At 41.6% G+C, this 21,139-nt stretch overlaps 1 protein-coding gene and 1 pseudogene across 11 annotated transcripts in view; one reads left to right on the top strand and one right to left on the bottom strand.

The window, feature by feature from the left end:
- The window catches only part of Acnat1 (acyl-coenzyme A amino acid N-acyltransferase 1), a 37,784-nt gene extending 31,177 nt beyond the window's left edge, over window positions 1-6,607 (top strand). For 10 of the 11 annotated variants that reach the window (XM_011250005.3, XM_011250004.3, XM_011250002.3 and 7 more), the window contains 2 exons: window positions 841-1,043; window positions 2,229-6,600. In XM_011250005.3, coding sequence (XP_011248307.1) covers window positions 841-1,043; window positions 2,229-2,810 — 785 coding nt within the window. In that variant the 3' untranslated portion in view covers window positions 2,811-6,600. Of the gene's footprint in view, window positions 1-840; window positions 1,044-2,228 lie in introns of all 11 variants that reach the window. The other variant, NM_001164565.1, reaches the window with a different exon arrangement.
- Window positions 6,055-19,913, bottom strand: Rbpj-ps2 (recombination signal binding protein for immunoglobulin kappa J region, pseudogene 2; annotated as a pseudogene).

Here is a 21,139-nt window from a genome sequence, read left to right as displayed (position 1 = left end):
GGGCAGTTTTAAAAGTCAGACACTAGGGTGTGGTGGCACAAGCCTTTAATCCCAGCACTCAGGAGGCAGAGGCAGGCAGATTTCTGAGTTCAAAGCCAGCCTGGTCTACAAAGTGAGTTCCAGGACAGCAAGGGCTACACAGAGAAACCCTGTCTCAAAAAACCAAAAAAAAAAAAAAAAAAAAGAAAAAAAAAAAAGAAAAAAATCAGACACTAACACAATACAACATGAAGGTTTCCTAATTTGATACATGCTGAAGAATGATGGCTGGAACACACCAGAAGCCCTCATGCTTTCTGTAATTAAAGCACCATGGGTTTATAAGAACAAAGAACTGCCTGTTGTGCTGTAGAAGCACTGCCGTCCATTGCATACAACAAATAAATCTGAATCTGAGCCCAGGTGTTGGAGGTAACAGAGACTGATGACTGTGCTATTCTGGCCCCGGTGGAGATAAGTGGACCTGCTGTGCATTCAGAACCAGGGTAAAGTGAAGCCTTGTGGGCAGCAGCAGACCTTGGGACCACTGCTCATTTCATTTTGAATTAAATTTTGGTCATTGCACATTCACATGATTTCTTATGGTCAGCTTTTTCCCATATTCACTTACATGAGCCTGAATGGATTTGTGACTCACAATTTAAGAAGCTATGACATAAGGTAGCAATTTCTATGAACTGTAATGTGGACATTTGTGTATGCACACATGCATGTGTGAGAGTGTGTGAACATGAACCACTGTATGCCTATATATACTTCCTTGTGCTAACTTTCCTTTGACTGTCATACTTAGCTCTTTTTTTTTATTCCGTTTTCCTCTTTCTTTTTTTTTTCTGCCAGGGAAAGGTCCTTTCCCAGGAATTATTGATTTGTTTGGTGTCATTGGGGGTCTAGTTGAATTTCGTGCCAGTCTTTTGGCTTCCCATGGCTTTGCAGTGCTGGCGTTGGCGTATTTTGCCTATAAAGACCTGCCTGAGAAACTGCAAGAGGTGGACTTGGAGTATTTTGAAGAAGCTGCCAACTTCCTACTATCTCACCCCAAGGTATTGAAAATAAATTTCATTTTATCTTGTGAAATCATAGGAAAGAAAAAGCGCAGGTGTCTCATCCGTTCTGTGCAGTCTTGGGCTGAGCACAGTTTATGCTTTAAAAGTGATAGGATTGTTGAGTTGCTCACTGGTTACTGGTTACTAGCATACAAAAGGCAAAAAAAAAAAAAAAAATACACAGTGCACACATTGTGACTCTCTTCACTGGGAAAAGCCAAGACATGTTCCATTTGAAGCTCTTAAAACATATTCATGTGTCTCTTTAATGTTCTATCAGCTACTGATCCTAAATCCTGAACTTGATATGTTTTCATACATCAGTGATGATCTCTACATGATTCTTTCTCCCAAAGTTTTGATATTTGTGCTAATAACCAAATTTGTGCTCATGTCTCTCTAGTGCATGGAATTACAGCTGTGAAACACCACTCTTGCCTCTCTTTTAAACATAGATCCAAGGAGCTGAACTCTTGTCCTCATGTTTGCCAGCAAGCCTCCTACCCCTGAGCTATCTCCTCACCCCCAAATACTTTTCTCTAGTGAAGTCAAGAGTGTGATTCTCTAGAAGCCTAACTTCCTCTGCTCTTGGCTTGTTCATTCAATATTGCTAGGTTCTAATTACATTTTTTACAACTTCACTTGAAAATGATTATTTATTTTCAGACAGGGTTTTCCTATATAGCATAGGTTGGACTGGAACACAAAATCTCTGGTCTCAGTTTCCCTAGTATTGGGATTATAGCTCCCTCTTCTGCACTCTTCTCAACATTATCTTCCAAGCTCCTGCATAACATTTGACAGAGCCCTTAACACCAAATGGATCTTCTAACCCAAAGTTCCAAAGTCCTTCCACAGTACTCCCTAAAACCTGGCCACCTTGTCACAGAAATACCCCACTATGCTGGTACCAATTTGCCTTAGTCAGAGTTTCTTTATGACTCTACTTTTCGTGAGGTTATAAGGTTATATTTTGATTGTTTAAAGATGGATGATAAGTATGTTCCCTGAAGATGGTAAAGCTCAGATAAGGTATTATTACATCAGTAGTAGATTCTTGATTTTGAAAGCTGGAAGACCTGAGTGTCAGAGTTTGACTGTTTTGAATGCCTGGCCTTCTGTCAGAAGAGCTTCCTCCCAGAGGCTGTATGTAAACTGTTTTTCCTTTGCTTTATATTTAAGATCCAACAGCCAGGAATTGGTGTGATCTCCACGAGCAAAGGAGCAGAGATTGGGCTAGCTATGGCCTGTTACCTGAAGCAGGTGATTGCCACGGTCTGCATAAATGGGGCCACCACCACCACAGCCGTCCCACTAAGATACCAGGATCTGGTTGTGACACCCATCCAACAGGCTCTGGAACGGATGGAGGTCCATGTTTCAGGGGCTGTATGCTTCCGTCACACTACACAATATCTCCAGAATAAGAATATACTTCCCGTGGAAAAGGCCCAGGGGAAGATCCTCTTCATTGTGGGAGAGAATGATGAATTGTTGGATAGCAAGTTACATGCACAGAGGGCCATGGACCGGCTCCGGAGGCATGGAAGAAGCAGTGGAAGGATGCTGGCATACCCTGGGGCAGGCCACCTCATAGAGCCACCTTATTCTCCCCTTTGCTTTGCATCCTGGCAACCTGTCCTGGGTCGACCCATGTGTTTTGGAGGAGATCTCATGGCTCACGCAGCAGCCCAGGAACACTCCTGGAGAGAGATCCAAAAGTTCTTCAGGAAACACCTCCTTCAATCCGGAAGCAAACTCTAAATAGAGTGTCCATGCCAGAGTAAAGTGCTGTAGCGAAAATGCTGGAATTGTTGTAGGGATAAAAACATCAGATGGGAATTGCTGGGAAAGGGTAGGGATGGGGGTCAGAATTCTCCTGGCTTTCTTTTTTTTTTTTTTTTTTTTTTTTTTTTCTCCTGGCTTTCTTACACTCACATTCACACCAATTCCATTGGAAGGAAATGAGATAAACGAAAAGACCAAGATACACGTGCATCTGATATGTTCCTGATAAATCTGTATGTAGTTTGCAATTTTCTTTTCTGTTTTTTAACGGTCACAAGAAGTTTTTGGTTTTGTTTTTGATTTTTAATCTTTTTTTTTATAGCTCAGATTTCATTCCCCTCCTGGACCACCTTCTGACTGTTCCATATCCCATACCTTTCCCTAACCTCCCATCTCCATTAGGATGTCCCCAGTCACAAGCCCCTGACCCATCAGACCTCCCCACTCCCTGGGGCCTCAAGTCTCTTGAGGGTCAGTTAGGTGCATCTTCTCTGACTGAGTCCAGACCCACCAGTCCTCTACTATATATGTAGTGGGGGCCTCATATCAGCTGATGCAGGCTGCTGGTTGGTGGTCCAGTGTTTGAGATATCTCAGGAGTTCAGGTTAGTTGAAACTGCTGGTCCTCCTACAGAGTTGCCCTCCTCACCTTCTTCCAGCTTTTCTCTAATTCAACCACAGGAGTCAGCAGCTTCTGTCCATTGGTTGGGTGCAAATATCTGCATCTGACTCTTTCAGCTTCTTGTTGAGTCTTTCAGAGGGCAGTCATGATAGGACCCTGTTTGTAAGCACACCACAGCATCAGTAATAGTGTCAGGCCTTGGGGCCTCCCCCTAGGCTGGAATCTATTTTGGACCTGTAGCTGGACTTCATTTTCCTCAGGCTCATCTTCCTTTTTGTCTCTGCAGTTCTTTCAGACAGGAACAATTATGGGTCAGAGTTTTTGACTGTGGGTTGGCAACTCCATCCCTCACTGGATGCCCTGTCTTTCTCCTGGAGGTGGGTTCTACACGTTCCCTTTTCCCGCTGTTGGGCATTTCATCTAAGCTGCCTCCCTTTGAGTCCTGAGATTCTCTCACCTCCCAGGTCTCTGGTACATTCTGGAGGATCCCTGCACCTCTTTCTTCCCAAGGTTGTTTGTTTCTATTCTCTCTGATAACCCCGAGGGCTTCTCCCCACCCCAAATACCTGATCATATCACCCCTTTCTCCTCCCAGTCCCCATTCCCTCCCAGGTCCTTCCCTTCCTCCCCTCTCCTGTGATTGTTTTCTTTCCCCTCCCAAGTGGGATTGAGGTGTCCTCACTTGGGTCTTTTGACTTGTTAACATTTTTTAGTTCTTTGGATCATATCCTGGGTATTCTGCACATTTTTTGGGGGGGTGCTAATATCAACCTATTAGTGAGTACATACCATGCATGTCCTTTTGAGTCTGAGTCACCTCACTCAGAATGATTTTTCTAGTTCCATCCATTTGCCTGCAAAACACAGTATGTCCTTACCCCTAATAGCTGAGTAGTATTCCGTTCTGTAAATGAACCACATTTTCTGTATCCATTTTTCTGTTGTGGGACTTCTGGGTTGTTTCCAGCTTCTGGCTATCACAAACAAGTCCTCTGTGAACATAGTGGAACATGTACCCCTGTGTCATGGTTGGAGCATCTTTTGGGTATATACCCAAGAGTGGTACAGCTGAACCTTTAGGTAGATCTATTTCCAATTTTCTGAGGAACCTCCAGATTGATTTTCCAGAGTGCTTGTACTAGTTTGCAATCCCAACAGCAATGGAGGAGTGTTCCTTTTCAGCACATCCTTGCCAACATGTGCTGTTATCTGAGGTTTTGATCTTAGCCATTCAGATTGGTGTAAGGTAGAATCTCAGGGTTTTGATTTACATTTCCCTGATCACTAAAGACTTTGAACATTTCTTTAAGTGCTTCTCAGCCTTTCAAGAATCCTCTGTTGGGAATTCTCTCTTTAGTTCTGCACCCCATTTTTTGATTGGGTCGTTTGCTTTTTTGGTGGTTAGATTCTTGCGTTCTTTATATTTTTTGGATATTAGCTCTCTATCAGATGTGGGGTTAGTGAAAATTTTGTTTCCTAATCTGTAGGTTATGGATTTTCCCTATTGACTGTGTCCTTTGCCTACAGAAACTTTTCAGTTTCATGAGGTCCCATTTATCAGTTCCTGATCTTAGAGCATAAGCCACTGGAGTTCTGTTTAGGAAATTTCCCCTGTGCCAATGGGTTCAAAGCTCTTTCCCACTTTCTGTTATATTAGATTCAGTGTATCTGGTTTTATGTTCAGGTCCTTGATGTACTGGGACTTGAGCTTTGTGTAAGGTGACAAATATGGATCTATTTTCATCTTTCTACATATAGACTACCAGTTCAACCAGCACCATTTTTTGAAGATTTTTTTCCATTGTATATTTTTGCTGTCTTTGTCAAAGATCAAGGGTGCATAAGTGTGTGGTTTTATATCTGGGTCTTCAGTTCTATTCCATTGATCAATGTGTCTGTCTCTATACCACTAATTTTAATTATTTTTGGTTGCAAGGTGTCTTACTCAAGGTTTTTATTCCTGCACTAACATCATAACCAAGAAACAGTGGGGAGGAAAGGTTTATGCAGCTTACACTTTCCACATTACTCTCTGAAAACACTTCCCAGAATATTTCACCTCAATGATGCTGGTCTCTTCTTAATCACAGCTAATTTCTTAGCTCCAGCTAACCAGCATCAATAGTCCCAGTAATGCAAGGTTTTCACTTTAGTAGTTCTGGTATCTTGTTAATCACAGCCAACTCTTCAGCCCCAGCTAACCAGAACCATAGAATCTTCACAATCAAATACCAATGGCTCTGTGAAGAGTCTTTAATCTTCCCTCTGAAATTTCACAAGCCAGGCCTCCATCTTCTGCACTGTTCTCAACATTATCTTCCAAACTCCTACATAACATTTGACAGAGCCCTTAACACGAAATGGATCTTCTAGCCCAAAGTTCCACTTTATCATAGAAATACCCCACTCAGCTGGTACCAATTTGCCTTAGTCATGGTTTCTATTCCTGGACAAAACATAATGACCAAGAAGCAGTTGGGGAGGAAAGGGTTTATTCATCTCACACTTTCCACATTGCTGTTGATCACCAAAGGATGTCAGGACTGAAATTCAAGCAAGCCAGTAAGTAACATCCCTCCATGGCCTCTGCATCAGCTCCTGCTTCCTGACCTGCAATTATACAAAGGGCATCCTACATTTTCAGGTTTGGCCTGCCTTCCAATCTCTTGTCAAATTCAAGTTGCTAAAATAAAATATACGGTGGGTCTTGGATTCTTCATTTAGACATGTTTTAAGAAGTTTTGTAGACACACTCTAAACAGAATGGAAAGTAACACCCACACACTGCAACTGAAGAATTCCCGCTTCTAAGAAGATAAAAGGATAAAGGACCAGCATCCACAGGAAGAGAACATTCCTCAGTAACTTGGGACAAGTTTCCTGTACATCGTATATTGAAATTGATTTACAAATCCACAAAAAGGACTTTTAATAAAAGCAGCTGACAAAAGAACTATCAACGTCATGGTAAAACAGCCGTATCTGTTCATACTATTCTGTGGTAGAAGTCTGACATAGAACCATAGGAAAATGCCCTTATTGTTACATTCTTGAACTTTGTAAAATGAACAAACAAACAAACAGAAAATCAACTTATAGTCTAATTGTTTCAATTCTTACTAAAATAAACAAAAGACTGAAATGAGATATAAGCATTTTTAAAAGTCAATAAAGCCGTGAACTTGAAAACTTACTTTAAGGTACAAAGCTGGATAAGGAATAGTTTGTTCTACAAAAGCATCTCATCTGTCCTCAAGTTATCAACTTAACTACATCCTGAATCCAGGACCTTAGAAAGCACAAAAGATGATCTAGTCAGCCATCACTGGGAAGAGAGGCCCCTTGGTCTTGCAAACTTTATATGCCCCAGGACCTGGGAATGCCAGAGCCAAGAAGTGGGAGTGGGTGGGTAGGGGAGCAAGGCGAGGGGAGGGTATAGGGAACTTTCAGGATAGCATTTGAAATGTAAATCAAGAAAATGTCTAATAAAACAAACAAACAAACAAACAACAACAAAAACAACTAAAAAGAAGGAAAGAAAGAAAGAAAGAAAGAAAGAAAGAAAGAAAGAAAGAAAGAAAGAAAGAAAAAGAGGAAGAAAGCACAGCAGGACTGTAAACTGCTCAGGCTATGAACAGATCACAAGGTCCTGCTTCCATCACAACTGAGGAGTGGTGCTTGGGAAACTGAGAGCAGTTACTGCAGAGATAGATTGGTAAGGCCACAGTGAGCTCTGCTCTGGACCACTGAGACAGCCTGGAGGGGTGAGGTGGGGCAGGGAGGTGGTGGGCTGCAGCTGATCTGAAGAGAATCAGCTAGAACAGCTGGTACTGCACAGCCCAGGGTGGACAGAAAGGCTGTCATCACCATGTTTAACAAGTGGCCTTCCCCTTGACATGCCAAGGAGGAGGCTGTTTAAAGGTGTCTGGAGTGGCACTTACACTGGTACATTCTACAAAACAGCAAGTGAAAACAGCAAAGCTGGAAAGCAATGGTCCTGACAGAGGAGTCTAAGAGTCTGCATGAAAACTTTCAGAAGCCCAGAGAGCAAGAAAGACACCAGAAAAATGCCATAGAAGTTACAGTCTGCATTCGAGGGTACTAGTGGCCCCTGTTTTAAGGGACAGTAAAAGCTTACTACAATCTAGAGGTAGTTTTTACTCAAGGATGATGGCATCACTAGACTGAGTCCTTTAACACCACATATGTGGTTCTTGTACTAAATGTAGCCCAATGAATCAGGTGCAATTCCCAAGAAACAGAATGAGGCATTACCAAAGAACAGGGATGGGAGCAAAATAAAACTGACATGTTAGCATACAGGCTGACATACAAGCCTGAATGTAAGCAAAGCTTAACAAAAAGGGAAAAAATGGACAGGATATTTCTACTGGGGAAAAATAAACAAAGGTGCAAAGAGGAAAGTGGAAATGTAAGTTACATATGTACATTTATAAACTTACAACTATATGTCCCTAAGGTACTGTCTTCTGGCTACCTAGTTCAGTTTATTTAGTTATAATCTAATAAAAGTCATCTTACACTCTTAAGTTTAAAATTATAATGATGTTCTGGCTAAGCTAAAAAGAAAAGGAAAAAAATACAATAAATCATCCTGCAGAGACTTTCCTCATTTTACCATACAGGCACTATCTTGGTAGCAAATAATTCTCATGATATTTTTTGTCATTTGCCAACAAGGTGGGAAACACCCTGTTAAATGTAATCACTGGGAACATTCCAAGTAAAGATAAAATGTTTAATTTACACATAATACAAGTTATGTACAAGAATTGTGGGATGGGGAAATCTGAAGAAATCCTTGAACACAGATGAACTGATGAACAGGCAGAGGCACAAAGCCTTCGAATGGCGGTGTTCAGTGACATGAACTCAGACTAAATGGCCATACGGGGCTCTGTTAGTATCTCTTACATTACCACTATAAATAATTTTTAAAAACAGGGGTCCTTCTGGTTGGTGCCAGCTCTGGGCCATCTTGGGTGCGAACTAGGCAGATGGTCCCCCAGAGGACTCTCGATGCCGCAGGCACTCTAGCATACCCAGGATCTTAGGACCACTGGTGAGTGGAACACAACATCTGTTCCAAACCAATCATGATGGGCCTGTGCCATCAGGAACAAGGACACAGGTGCCCTGCCTGACCAGCAGCTCAGGTTCCTTCTGATCAGTACTGGTATAATTTGGTTTCAAACACACAAGACATCCCCACAGTCCCCAGAGGAGACACCATTTCCAGGAGCTGTAACATGCCCAGGATCTTAGGATTTCAGGATTCCAGAATATCAGGAGCTTGGTCACACCAGGATCTCAGGGTCTCAGAAGTAGCTTGACTGCCAAGAGCTCTGACACACCCAGAATCACAGGTTCACCGGATCCCGGAATCACAGGATCACAGAGAAAGCTGGACTCAAAGGAGTCCAAAATCAACCAGGATTATAGGAAGGACAGGCTCCAATTAGATATATTGAGGGCAGCAAGCACTTGAGATAATCACATGGCAGGAGGCAAGCATAAGAAAAGAAGCAACAGAAATCTAGGTTACTTGGCATCATCAGAACCAAATTCTCCCACCATAGTAAGTCCTGGATAAACCATCACACCAGAAAAGCAAGATATGAATCTAAAGTCACTTCTCATGATGATAATGGAGGACTTTAAGAAGGAAATAAATAACCCCCCTAAAGAAATACAGGAGAATACAGTTAAACAGCTAGAAGCCCTTAAAGAGGAAACACAAAAATCCCTTAAAGAGTTACAGGAAAACACTATCAAACAGCTGAAATAATTAAACAAAACCATCCAAGATCTAAAAATGGAAGTAGAAACAATAAAGAAATCACAAAGGGAGACAACTTTGGATATAAAAATCCTAGGGAAGAAATCAGGAGCCATAGATGTGAGCATCAGCAACAGAATCCAAGAGATGGAAGAGAGAATCTCAGGTGCAGAAGATTTCATAGAAAACATGGACACAACAATCATAGAAAATGAAAAATGAAAAAAAGATCCTAACTCAAAATATCCAGGAAATCCAGGAAAAAAATGAGAAGACCAAACCTAAGAATAATAGATATAGATGAGAATGAAGACTTTCAACTTAAAGGGACAGTAAATGTCTTCAACAACATTATAAAAGAAAACTTCCCTAACCTAAAGAGAGAGATGCCTATGAACATACAAGAAGCCTACAGAACTCCAAATAGACTGGACCAGAAAAGAAATTCCTCCTGACCCATAATAATCAAAACAATAAATTCACCAAATAAAGATAAAATATTGAAAGCAGTAAGGGAAAAATGTCATGTAACATATAAAGGCAGACCTATTAGAATTATACTAGACTTCTCACCAGAGACTATGAAAGACAGAAGATCCTGGACAGATGGTATACACACCCTAAGAGAACACAAATACCAGTCCAGGCTACTATACCCAGCAAAACTCTCAATTACGATAGGTGGAGAAACCAAAGTATTCTATGACAAAACCAAAATCACACAATATCTTTCCACAAATCTAGCCCTTGAAAGGATAATAAAGGGAAAACTGCAACACAAGGGAGGAAATGACACCCTAGAAAAATCAAGAAAGTAATCTTTCAACAAACCTAAAAGAAGATAACTACAAGAACAGGATCCCAACTTTAACAACCAAAATAACAGGAAGAAACAACTTCTTTTCCTTAATATCTCTTAATATCAATGGACTCAATTCTCCAATAAAATGACATAGACTAACAGACTGGCTACATAAACAAGACCCAACATTTTGCTGCATACAGGAAACCGACCTCAGGGATAAAGACAGACACTACCTCAGAGTAAAAGGCTGGAAAACACTTTTCCAAGCATACAGTCTGAAGAAACATGCTGGAGTAGCCATTCTAATACAGAATAACCAAACCAAATTTATCAAAAATAGAATGAGGGGCATTTCATACTCATCTAAGGTAAAATCTTCCAAGATGAACTCTCAATTCTGAATATCTATGCTCCAAATGCAAGGGTATCTACATTTATTAAAGAAACTTTAGTAAGGCTCAAAGCACATATTGCACTGAACACAATAATAGTGGCAGGCTTTAACACCCCACTCTCCTCAATGGACAAACTCTGGAGACAGAAACTAATCAAGGATACAGTGAAACTAACAGAAGTTATGAAACAAATGGATTTAACAGATATCCATAGAACATTTTATCTTAAAACGAAAGAATATACCTTTTTCTCAGCACCTCATGATACCTTCTCCAAAACTGACCTATATAATTGGTCACAAAACAGGCATCAAGAGATACAAAAATATTGTAATTATTCCTATCAGATCACCACAGACTAAGGCTGATCTTCAAAACAACCATAAATAATAGAAAGCCAACATTGACGTCGAAGCTGAACAACACTCGACTCAATGATAACCTGGTCAAGGAAGAAATAAAAAAGAAATTAGAGACTTTTTAGAGTTTAATGAAAATAAAGACACAACATACCCAAACTTATGGGGCAAACAAAAGCAGTCCTAATAGGAAAACTCATAACTCTGAGTGCCACCAAAAAGAAACTAGAGAGAGCATACCCTAGCAGCTTGATAGCACACCTAAAAACTCTAGAACAAAAGGAAGCAAATTCACCCAAGAGGAGTAGATGGCAGGAAATAATCAAACTCAGGGATGAAATCAACCCAGAAGAAACAAAAAGAACTATGCAAAGAATCAACCAAACCAGGAGAAACCTGGTCTTTTGAGAAAATCAACAGGATAGATAAACCCTTAGCCAGAATAACTAGAGGGGACAGGGACAGCATTCTAATTAACAAAATGAGAAATGAAAAGTGATTCATAACAACAGGACCTGAGGAAATGCAAAGCATCATCACATCCTAGTATAAAAGCCTATACTCAACAAAACTGGAAAACCTGGATGAAATGGACAATTTTCTGGACAGATACCAGGTATCAAAGTTAAATCAGGATCAGCTTAATGATCAAAACATCCCCATATCCCCTAAAGAAATAGAAGCAGTCTTTCATAGTCTCTCAACCAAAAAACAGCCCAGGATCAGATGGGTTTATTGAATAGTTCTATAAGACCTTCAAAGAAGACATAATAATTCCAATTCTCCTCAAACTATTTCACAAAATAGAAACAGAAGGTACTCTACTCAATTCATTCTATGAAGCCACAATTACTCTGATACTTAAACCACACAGAGACCCAACAAAGAAAGAGAACTTCAGACCAATTTCCCTTATGAATATTGATGCAAAAATACTCAATAAAATTCTCATTAACAGAATCTAAGAACACATCAAATGCTCACCCGTCATGATCAAGTAGGCTTCATTCCAGGAATGCAGGGATGGTTTAATATATGGAAATCCACCAACATAACCCACTATATAAACAAACTCAAAGACAAAAACAACATAATCATCTTGTTAGATGCTGAGAAAGCATTTGACAAAATCCAACAACTCTTCATGATAAAAGTCTTGGAAAAATCAGGAATTCAAGGCCTATACCTAAACATAATAAAAGCAACATACAGCAAACCAGTAGCCAACATCACACTAAATGGAGAGAAACATGAAGCAATCCCACTAAAATCAGGGACTAGACAAGGCTGCCCACTCTCTTCCTACCTATTCAATATAGTACTTGAAGTCCTAGTCAGAGCAATTAGACAACAAAAGGAGATCAAGGGGATATAAATTGTAAAGGAAGAAGTCAAAATATTGCTATTTGCATAGATATGATACTATATCTAAGTGACCCTAAAAATTCCACCAGAGAACTCCTAAATCTGATAAACAGCTTCAGTGCAGTAGCTGGATATAAACTTAACTCAAACAAATCAGTGGCATTTCTCTACACAAAGGAAAAACAGGTTGAGAAAGAAATTAGGGAAACAGCACCCTTCACAATAGTCACAAATAATATAAAATATCTTGGTGTGACTAAGGAAGTGAAAGATCTGTATGATTAAATCTTCAAGTCTTTGAAGAAAGAAATTGAAGAAGATCTCAGAAAATGGAAAGATTTACAAATGCTCATGGATTCCAGGATTAATATAGTAAAAATGTCTATCCTGCTGAAAGCAATCTACAGATTCAATGAAATTCCCATCAAAATCCCAACTCAATTATTCCCCAAGTTAGAAAGGGCAATTTGCAAATTCATCTGGAAAAACAAAAAAGAACCTCTGGTGGAATCACCATGTCTGATCTAGACCTGTACTACAGAGCAATTGTGATAAAAACTGCATGGTACTGGTATAGTGACAGACAGGTAGATCAAAGGGATAGAATTGAAGACCCAGAAATGAACCCACACACCTATGGTCACTTGATCTTTGACAAGGGAGCTAAACTCATCCAGTGGAAAAAAAGACAGCATTTTCAACAAATGGTGCTGGCACAACTGGCGGTTATCATGGAGAAGAATGCGAATTGATCCATTCTTATCTCTTTGTACAAAGTTCAAGTCTAGGTGGTACATTTACGCAATGGAGTATTTCAGCTACTAAAAACTATGAATTTGTGAAATTCTTAGGCAAATGTATGATGGATCTGGAGAATATCATCCTGAGTGAGGTAACCCAATCACAAAAGCACACACATGATATGCCCTCACTGATTAGTGGATATTAGCCCAGAAACTTAGAATACCCAAGATCCAATTTGCAAAACATATGAAACTCAAGAAGAAGGAAGGCCAAAGTGTGGATACTTTGTTCCTTCTTAGAATGGGGAACAAAATACTCATGGAATGTGTTACAGAGACAAAGTTTGGAGCTGAGATTTAAGGAAGGCCCATCTAAAGACTGCCCCACCCAAGGATCCATCCCATAAACTACCACCAAACCCAGACACTAGGCAGATGAAAACAAGAGCCTGCTGACAGGAGCCTGATATAGTTGTCTCCTGTGAGGCTCTGCCAGTGCCTGGAAAGTACATAAGTGGATGTTTACAGTCATCCATTGGACAGAGCACAAGGTCCCCAATGAAGGAGCCAGAGAAAGTACCCAGGGAGCTGAAGGGGTCTGAAGCCCCATAGGAGGAACTTCAATATGAAATAACCAGTATCCCTGGTACTCCTTGGAACTATACCACCAATCAAAGAAAAGACAGGGTAGAACTTGTGGCTCTAGCTATATATGTAGCAGAGGATAGCCTAGTCAGTCATCAATGAGAGGAGAGGCCTTTAGTCCTGTGAAGGCTCTATGCCCCAGTATAGGGGAATGCCAGGACCTGGAATCAGAGTGGGTGGGTTGGAGAGCCAGGGGAGGAGGTGGGGGATAGAGGAGTTTCAGACGGGAAACTGGGAAAGGGGATAACATTTGAAATGTAAATAAAGAAAATATCTAAAAAGGAAAAGAAAAGAGGAAAAAGGAAAAGGAAAACACAGAAATAACTACTAACAGTATCTGCGAACAGATTCAGTTAACATGCATTGCATGTGTTGCAGGCAAGGCAGAGGCATTTTTAAAACTTTTGCAGACCTCATATAATCTTAAAAAATATGCAGGCCTCTTCAAAATTTGACTTGTTGAAATCAAAATAATTCCATCTTCTGAAAAAGTCTTAAGACTTCAGCTTAAAAAACGTTCCAGCCTTAGACCACAGGAACCTGGAAGTGTTCAGTATTCAGACTGAACAAACATGGTGAGGCTCGAACCTGAATGTACTTTAGAGCCAACCCTCAAAGGGTGGGGAGCGCAACCTGTTTGGTAACAAGGTGTACTACATACTGTGATATAAAAAAGGCATGGTGAAAAGGTACCTTTTACTAAAGTTTATGCAATTCCCTTGGTCCATAAATCTATGTTAAGTTTGTGTCTTCTAGCTTAACCTGTATCTCCAGCCATGTATCTATTTCCAGACCATTAAATCAAAACCAAACCAAAAACAACCAAAAAGGTGTGTGTGTGAGAGTGACAGCTGAAAACCTGGATTCCCATCAGCCTGTGCATTTTGATGTTGTTCATTGTATTATGGCTTGTGCATGTCACACCTGCACTTGCAGTTTTGAATAGATCACCCGGTATGAAACGTTTCCCCAGGAAACCACAAAAGGTTGTTCACTTTATCCTTAGCTTTTTTCTGTGAAATTTTTTGCCACATTCAAGTCAGTTGCAGTCACAGCAAAAAGATGATAGTTAGGACACCACGGTTGCTGTGGACGATGTGACACTGGTAGAATTTGTGCTGGCATTTGTGTAATTCCCCTCGCTGTTTGTGTTTGACTCATTGGAGGGCACTTGGCTGGATTTGACTCTGAGAATCACTCCTGCAGCGCTGCAGTGTGGCCTTGGCCCTGGCTATGGTGTGTAGGTGAAGGTAAGCCTGGTGGAGTAAATGATTCTGTCAGTACTGACCTAAGTTACTGGAACCTGGAGTGTCTCTTAGACCTATCTCCAACCTTCTCTGAATGCAGAAATGTCTGGGATCTTACAGAGCATGCTCTTTAAACATCTGTACATTGTGTCAACTTCTACATCTCCAATCCACACTCATAAATTTCGAGTAAGGTTTGTTCTTTAAGTTCAAGGATTGCTACTTCCCTGCTGCCATTCAAGTGAAGACTTTCTACAACAGGCACAGGAATGACTGGGGCAAGGATAGGGTCCATTCCCTCACAGATACCATTTTTTTTTTATTTTGTGTTTTTGGACACAGAGTAGCCTGAAATTGAAATATTCTTTCTTGAGAAAGGCACAAGTACATTCTTTCTGTAACCTTAAGGTAAAATGCACATTTGTGGAGCTGTGATACAGGGTGGTCTGCATCCAGTAATGCTGTCTGCTTATCAACTTTCTTAATTATCAATCTTGGGAGTGCCATGCCAGTCACTGAGCACACAAGCTTGACACTCTGTCCATAATGGATGTAGCCATCACTAACTGTGAACTCTTCTCCTTCTGGCTCATCATCTTCCAGGAGTGTTGGAGACCATACCGTGAGAAAAAGCCTTTCAAGTCTCCCACCCTGACAAGCCAAATGACCTTGTGCTAGGAGCTAGCTGGTTGTCACTCCCTTCTCCCTGTTCCCTTCCTGGCACCTGAGTCTCTATAAGCTGAATTATAATCCCCTCTTCCTTATCTCTTCCTGACTCCCATGACATCAAAGGACATGAGTTAAGTGCTGAGCCGGGCCTGACACCCAAGGATGTTAAGGAGGATCCGAATTCCGGAGATAAGACGGACGCAGAGTGCCCACCGCCTGGAACCTGACTTCCGCCCTTATGTCCCCTGATGTCCACTTCTTTGTTCTTTGTTAATTTCCCCCTCAACCCCTCCCTATTCCCCTCGATGTATGCTTTAAAAACCCGGCGTTTCAGCCTAATAAACAGAGACCTTGATAGGACTTCCCTCCTTGGTCTCTGCTCCTTCTTTCTCTCCCATCCCATTTTTCTCCCAGGTTTTCAGTCCCCCTCTCACCCACGAATAACTGAGTCCTGCTGGAACGGACATGTGGCGCCTGATGTGCGGCTGAGGTTCGGATCGTATTTCCTTCAGTGGAAGTCCCAGAGAAGTTCATCGTGACCCCAAGAAAATAGAAGTAGTGAAGGAACGCTTCCACTGCTCGTGGGAGAAAGAGAAGTCCTTGAAAAATGAAAGCACCTCCAAAGAAGTCACTCCTGATCATTGAGATTTGGCTGTGTCTTTGCCTGATGAGAAGCACATCGCCAGTGGTAGGCCAAGTTAAGAAAAATCCTTATGGACTTTTTAATTACACCTGGCTGATCATTAACGAGGCCGGTGAAATAGTTAATGCCACCTCCAAAATCAAAGGTTCTATCCCATGGCCCATCCTGAGGGTCGATCTTTGTAAATTAGTCCTAGGAGGTCATAATCACTCGGGAACCCACTCAGTATTCATGCCCCAAGAACAAGCCGTTGACGATCTAAGACAAGTTGCCTCTACCACCCCTGGATATGCTAGCTTAAGTCGTAGAACACGCGCCAGTGTTTTTAAAAAAATGGGGCATGTATATTTGTCCTGGCCTCAGTCATAGGAGCCACACTCTTAATTATAAATGTGGTTTCGACCCTGAATATTTCTGTGCTTCCTGGGGCTGTGAGACCACAGGAGGCACCTATTGGAAACCCACCTCTAACTGGGACCTAATAAAGGTCCAGAGCAGGCCCGATTATGCTGCCTGTGCTAGTTCCAACCAAACTTTCCAAGGATGGTGCAACACCTTGGAGATCTCCTTTACTGACTCAGGGAAAATTTTTATTAGGAATATACACGAGGGCTGAGAGGGGTTTACGCATCTATAGAGATGAAAGAGATTTTGGAGTGACTTTCAAAATCCAGTTACTTAAGAACACTCCATCTTTAGGGTCGGCTGCTATAGACCCCAACCTTATTCTGCATTCCTCATATCCAAAAAGCCGAGTCTCCCACAAGCTGCTACCCTGGGTTCACCTGGGGCTACTATATTCCAGGCTACTTTACCTGCTGGATCTCCCTCCTCCTCAGAATTGATTTTATCCTTGGTAAACGCATCAATTGCTACTATGCATGCAGCTAATGCTACTCAATATGAAGAATGTTGGGTGTGCTTTTCTCCTCAACCTCCCTTTTACGAAGGGGTGGCAACATTTGGGTCAGTTATTGCAATTAACAATTCCAGCAGACTTGGATGGCACCCCGAGATCCATGATGGGCTCACTCTGAGTCCCGTGTCTGGTATAGGCTTATGCCTTTTGGGGCCTTCCATGCTTCCCCCTCAGGCCTTATTAGAGGTTTGCAATCAGACTATTATGGTAAATGCCACCTCTCGATACCTTGGAACACCTAATGGTACTTATTTAGCATGTTCTACTGCACTAGGTACCTATGTAGTTATTCAGACATTTTTAGATGACAGAGATTATTGTGTTGTAGTTCAGCTTCTCCCGAAACTGACAGTGCACCAAGCAGAGGACCTCCTCCGATTCTGGAAGAGTGACACAGACCTACCCCATGATAAGAGAGAGTCTATTTCTGCAGTGACCTTAGCAGTGATCCTAGGCTTAGGAGCCGCAGGCACAGGAACAGGCATTGCATCTTTGGTCACTTCCCAACAGCAATATTCTCAGCTTCACCTTGCTGTGGACAGAGATATACAAGAGCTACAAAGGGGCTTGAAAAATTTAAAAGACTCCTTGGTCTCTCTGTCTGAAGTAGTATTACAGAATAGGCGAGGCCTTGATTTAGTGTTCCTAAAATAAGGAGGGTTATATGCAGCCCTCAAAGAAGAATGTTGTTTTTATTCTGATAAGACTGGCTTAGTTCAAGATAGCACAAAGTTAGAACTAGTTTAGAAGAGAGAAAACGCAACAGAGAGAAACAAGAATATTGGTATGAAAATTGGTTTTCTACTTCTCCTTGGCTCACTACCCTACTTCCCAGCCTTTTGGGACCTTTCATGGGTATTTTACTGCTTTTGTCTTTTGGCCCTTGGGCCTTTAAAAGATTAACCAGTTTTGTTAAGTCACAGATTGAAGCTGCTTTAAGCAAGCCGGTTGCAGTTCACTACCATCAACTGGATATCCAAGACTCAGACAAAGAAGATCTTCCTCCCACTGAGGCAGAAAGAGCAACTGGTCTTCAGTTTTCCACCCTTGCTGCAAATGCAAGGTCCACTTGGTTCCTCAGACCGTGGAGACAATAGGAACGAGGAGGGTGACCTCCAGCTCCTAATATAGCTTAGGAGCCACAAATTGTGATGTTACAATTGGCATAATTCTTGTAGAGGCCTTGCTGAATCTGAGGTTGACAATTCTCCTTTGGGAGCTGCACAGGACTCAGAACTGTGCATGCTGGTTCATGATAATACAAATCCAGTATGGGCACCAGCGTGGGTACAAGGCTAAGCACTGCAGGGGAAGGTCCAATTAGACCGTTTCTGAGTTCCCTGAGACACACCAGTTTGCATGGAGGTTGGTATCTAGTTCCAGTTACAACCAAAGAATCTTTCTAAGGCTCTGCCTCCCCTCCCCAAAAGATACCAAGAGCCATGAATGTGGGTCATGACAGCACCCACGGGAGGAATCGGGTCAATGCTCCCCCAGCCATGGTTAATGCCCACTCATCCAAGGATGAGAAGATAATTTGATCACCTCAGTTAAGTGTGGCCTTATTAAATTTAATTCAGAAGGGAGATATGTTGGAGACCATACTGAGAGAAAAAGCCTTTCACAGTCTCCCACCCTGACAAGCCAAATGGCCTTGTGCTAGGAGCCAGTCGTCACTCCCTTCTCCCTGTCCCCTTCCTGGCACCTGAGGCTCTAAAAGCTGAATGATAGTCCCCTCTTCCTTATCTCTTCCTGACTCCCATGACATCCAAGGACATGAGTTATGTGCTGAACCCGGCCTGACAACCAAGGCTGTTAAGGAGGATCCGAATTCCGGAGATAAGATGCAGAGTGCCTGCTGCCTAGAGCCTGACTTCAGCCCTCAAGTCCCCTGATGCCCACTTCTTTGTTCTTTGTTAATTCCCCCTCAACCCTTTCCTATTCCCCTCGATATATGCTTTAAAAACCCGGCGTTTCAGCCTAATAAATAGAGACCTTGATAGGAATTCTCTACTTGGTCTTCGCTCCTCTGTTCTCTCCCATCCCATTTTCTCCCAGGTTTGCAGTCCCCCTTGCACCCACGAATAACTGTGTCCTACTGGACGGGACACAGGAGATGAATGTAAAATGCTCTCCACTGTTGTTAACTGGAGTGGAAATCTCCTCCTTCTACATGCAGGTATCTTGTACTAACTGTCTGGGGTGTAATGCAATTGAACAGTGCCACCTTCGTCCTCGAGGCAATACACAAGCCAGCATTTTTCAATGACTGCTCTTTTTGGAGTTTTTGGAGATGACCTTTATCTGCTTGCTGAGGAACACACCAGTGTCATCACTGTTGCCATAGAACATCTTTACAGACAACATGAAATATTTTCTCTTGTCTGAATCAGGTATGTACAATGTTTTGGCTGTATAGTAGTTCTTCCCTTCCAAGTTCAGCTGCTGCATTTCTTGGTCACAATTTCCTATTCCAATAAACTCACAGGGTTGAGACTCTTGTTCAGAACAATCATTTCATTCCAATTGTTCTTTTTCTTTTTTTCTTCCAACCACTGCCCATAAAATACACACAAAGAGGAGGGCAAAAAATCTTTCTAATTTCTGTACAGTTTCTGTGAAACTTATGCATGAAGAATGAGTTTTGTTTGATCCCCTCATTCTTTTAAATAATTTTGCATAGCTTCCCTAGTGAGTCGTTTAGGTGGAGGCTGTTCACCAAACTTTCCAGATGATGGAGCATGTGCAGGCTCTTCCTTTTTCGGTGAGCACTCCAAGTAGTCCAGGGGGAGAGCTCTGGTTATCCGGGTTTTGGGACACACCCTCTGGGACATATGTGGAGACTGAGGAAAACTGGAGGGCCTAACTATGGGGACCAGGAATAGAGGGGCTACTTTATGTCTTTTTATAGATGAGTTGAGTCCATTAATATTGAGAGATATTAAAGACAGGTAATTGTTAGTTCCTGTTATGTTTGTTTTTGTAGGTGGTATTATGTGCATGTGGTTCTCTTTTTTTGGCACTGCTGTGAGATGATTAATCTCATTATTTCTTTGGTGTAGGTACCCTTCTTCTGTTGGAGTTTTCCTTCTAGAATCCTCTGTAAGACTGGATTGGTAGATAGATACTGTTTGAATTTGGTTTTGTCTTGAAATATTTTGGTTTTTTCATCTATGTTGATTGAGAGTTTTGCTGGGTATAGTAGCCTGGGCTGACATTTTTGTTTTCTTAGAGTCTGCATGATCTCTGTGCAGGCTCTTCTGGCTTCTAGTGTCTCTGTTGAGAAGTCTGTTGTAATACTCATAGATCTGCGTTGATATTATTACTTGGACCCTTTCCCTTGCAGCTTTAAATAATCTTTCTTTGTACTGGGCATTTAATGTTTTGATTATTATGTGATGAGAGGAATGCCTTATCTGGTCTATTCTATTTGGAGTTCTGTAGGCTTCTTGTTCTTTTATAGCCATCTCTTTCTTTAGGTTGGAGAAGTTTTCTTCTATGATTTTTTTATTTTAATTAGGTATTTTCTTCATTTACATTTCCAATGCTATCCCAAAAGTCCCCCATACCCCACCCCTCTCCCCTATGCACTCACTCCCATTACGGGCCCTGTAATCCATCCAATAGGTGACTGTGAGCATCCCCTTCTGTGCTTGCTAGGCCCCAGCATAGTCTCACAAGAGACAGCTATATCAGGGTCCTTTAAGCAAAATCTTCCTAGTGTATGCAATGCTGTCAGCGTTTGGAGGCTGATTTTGGGATGGATCCCCAGATATGGCAGTCTCTAGATGGTCCGTCCTTTCATCTCAGCTCCAAACTTTGTCTCTGTAACTCCTTCCATGGGTGTTTTGTTCCCAATTCTAAGAAGGGGCAAAGTGTCCACACTTTGGTGTTCATTCTTCTTGAGTTTCATGTGTTTTGAAAATTGTATCTTGTATCTTGGATATTCTAAGTTTCTGGGCTAATATCCACTTATCAGTGAGTACACATGATGTAAGTTCTTTTGTGATTGGATTACCTCACTCAGGATGATGCCCTCCAGGTCCATCCATTTGCCTAGGAATGTCATAAATTCATTCTTTTTAATAGCTGAG

Source organism: Mus musculus, chromosome 4, assembly GCF_000001635.26.
Source record: "Mus musculus strain C57BL/6J chromosome 4, GRCm38.p6 C57BL/6J".
In the NCBI taxonomy this organism is placed as follows: domain Eukaryota; kingdom Metazoa; phylum Chordata; class Mammalia; order Rodentia; family Muridae; genus Mus; species Mus musculus.
Note: the sequence above shows the minus strand (reverse complement) of the source record. Positions and strands in the feature narration are given on the sequence as shown.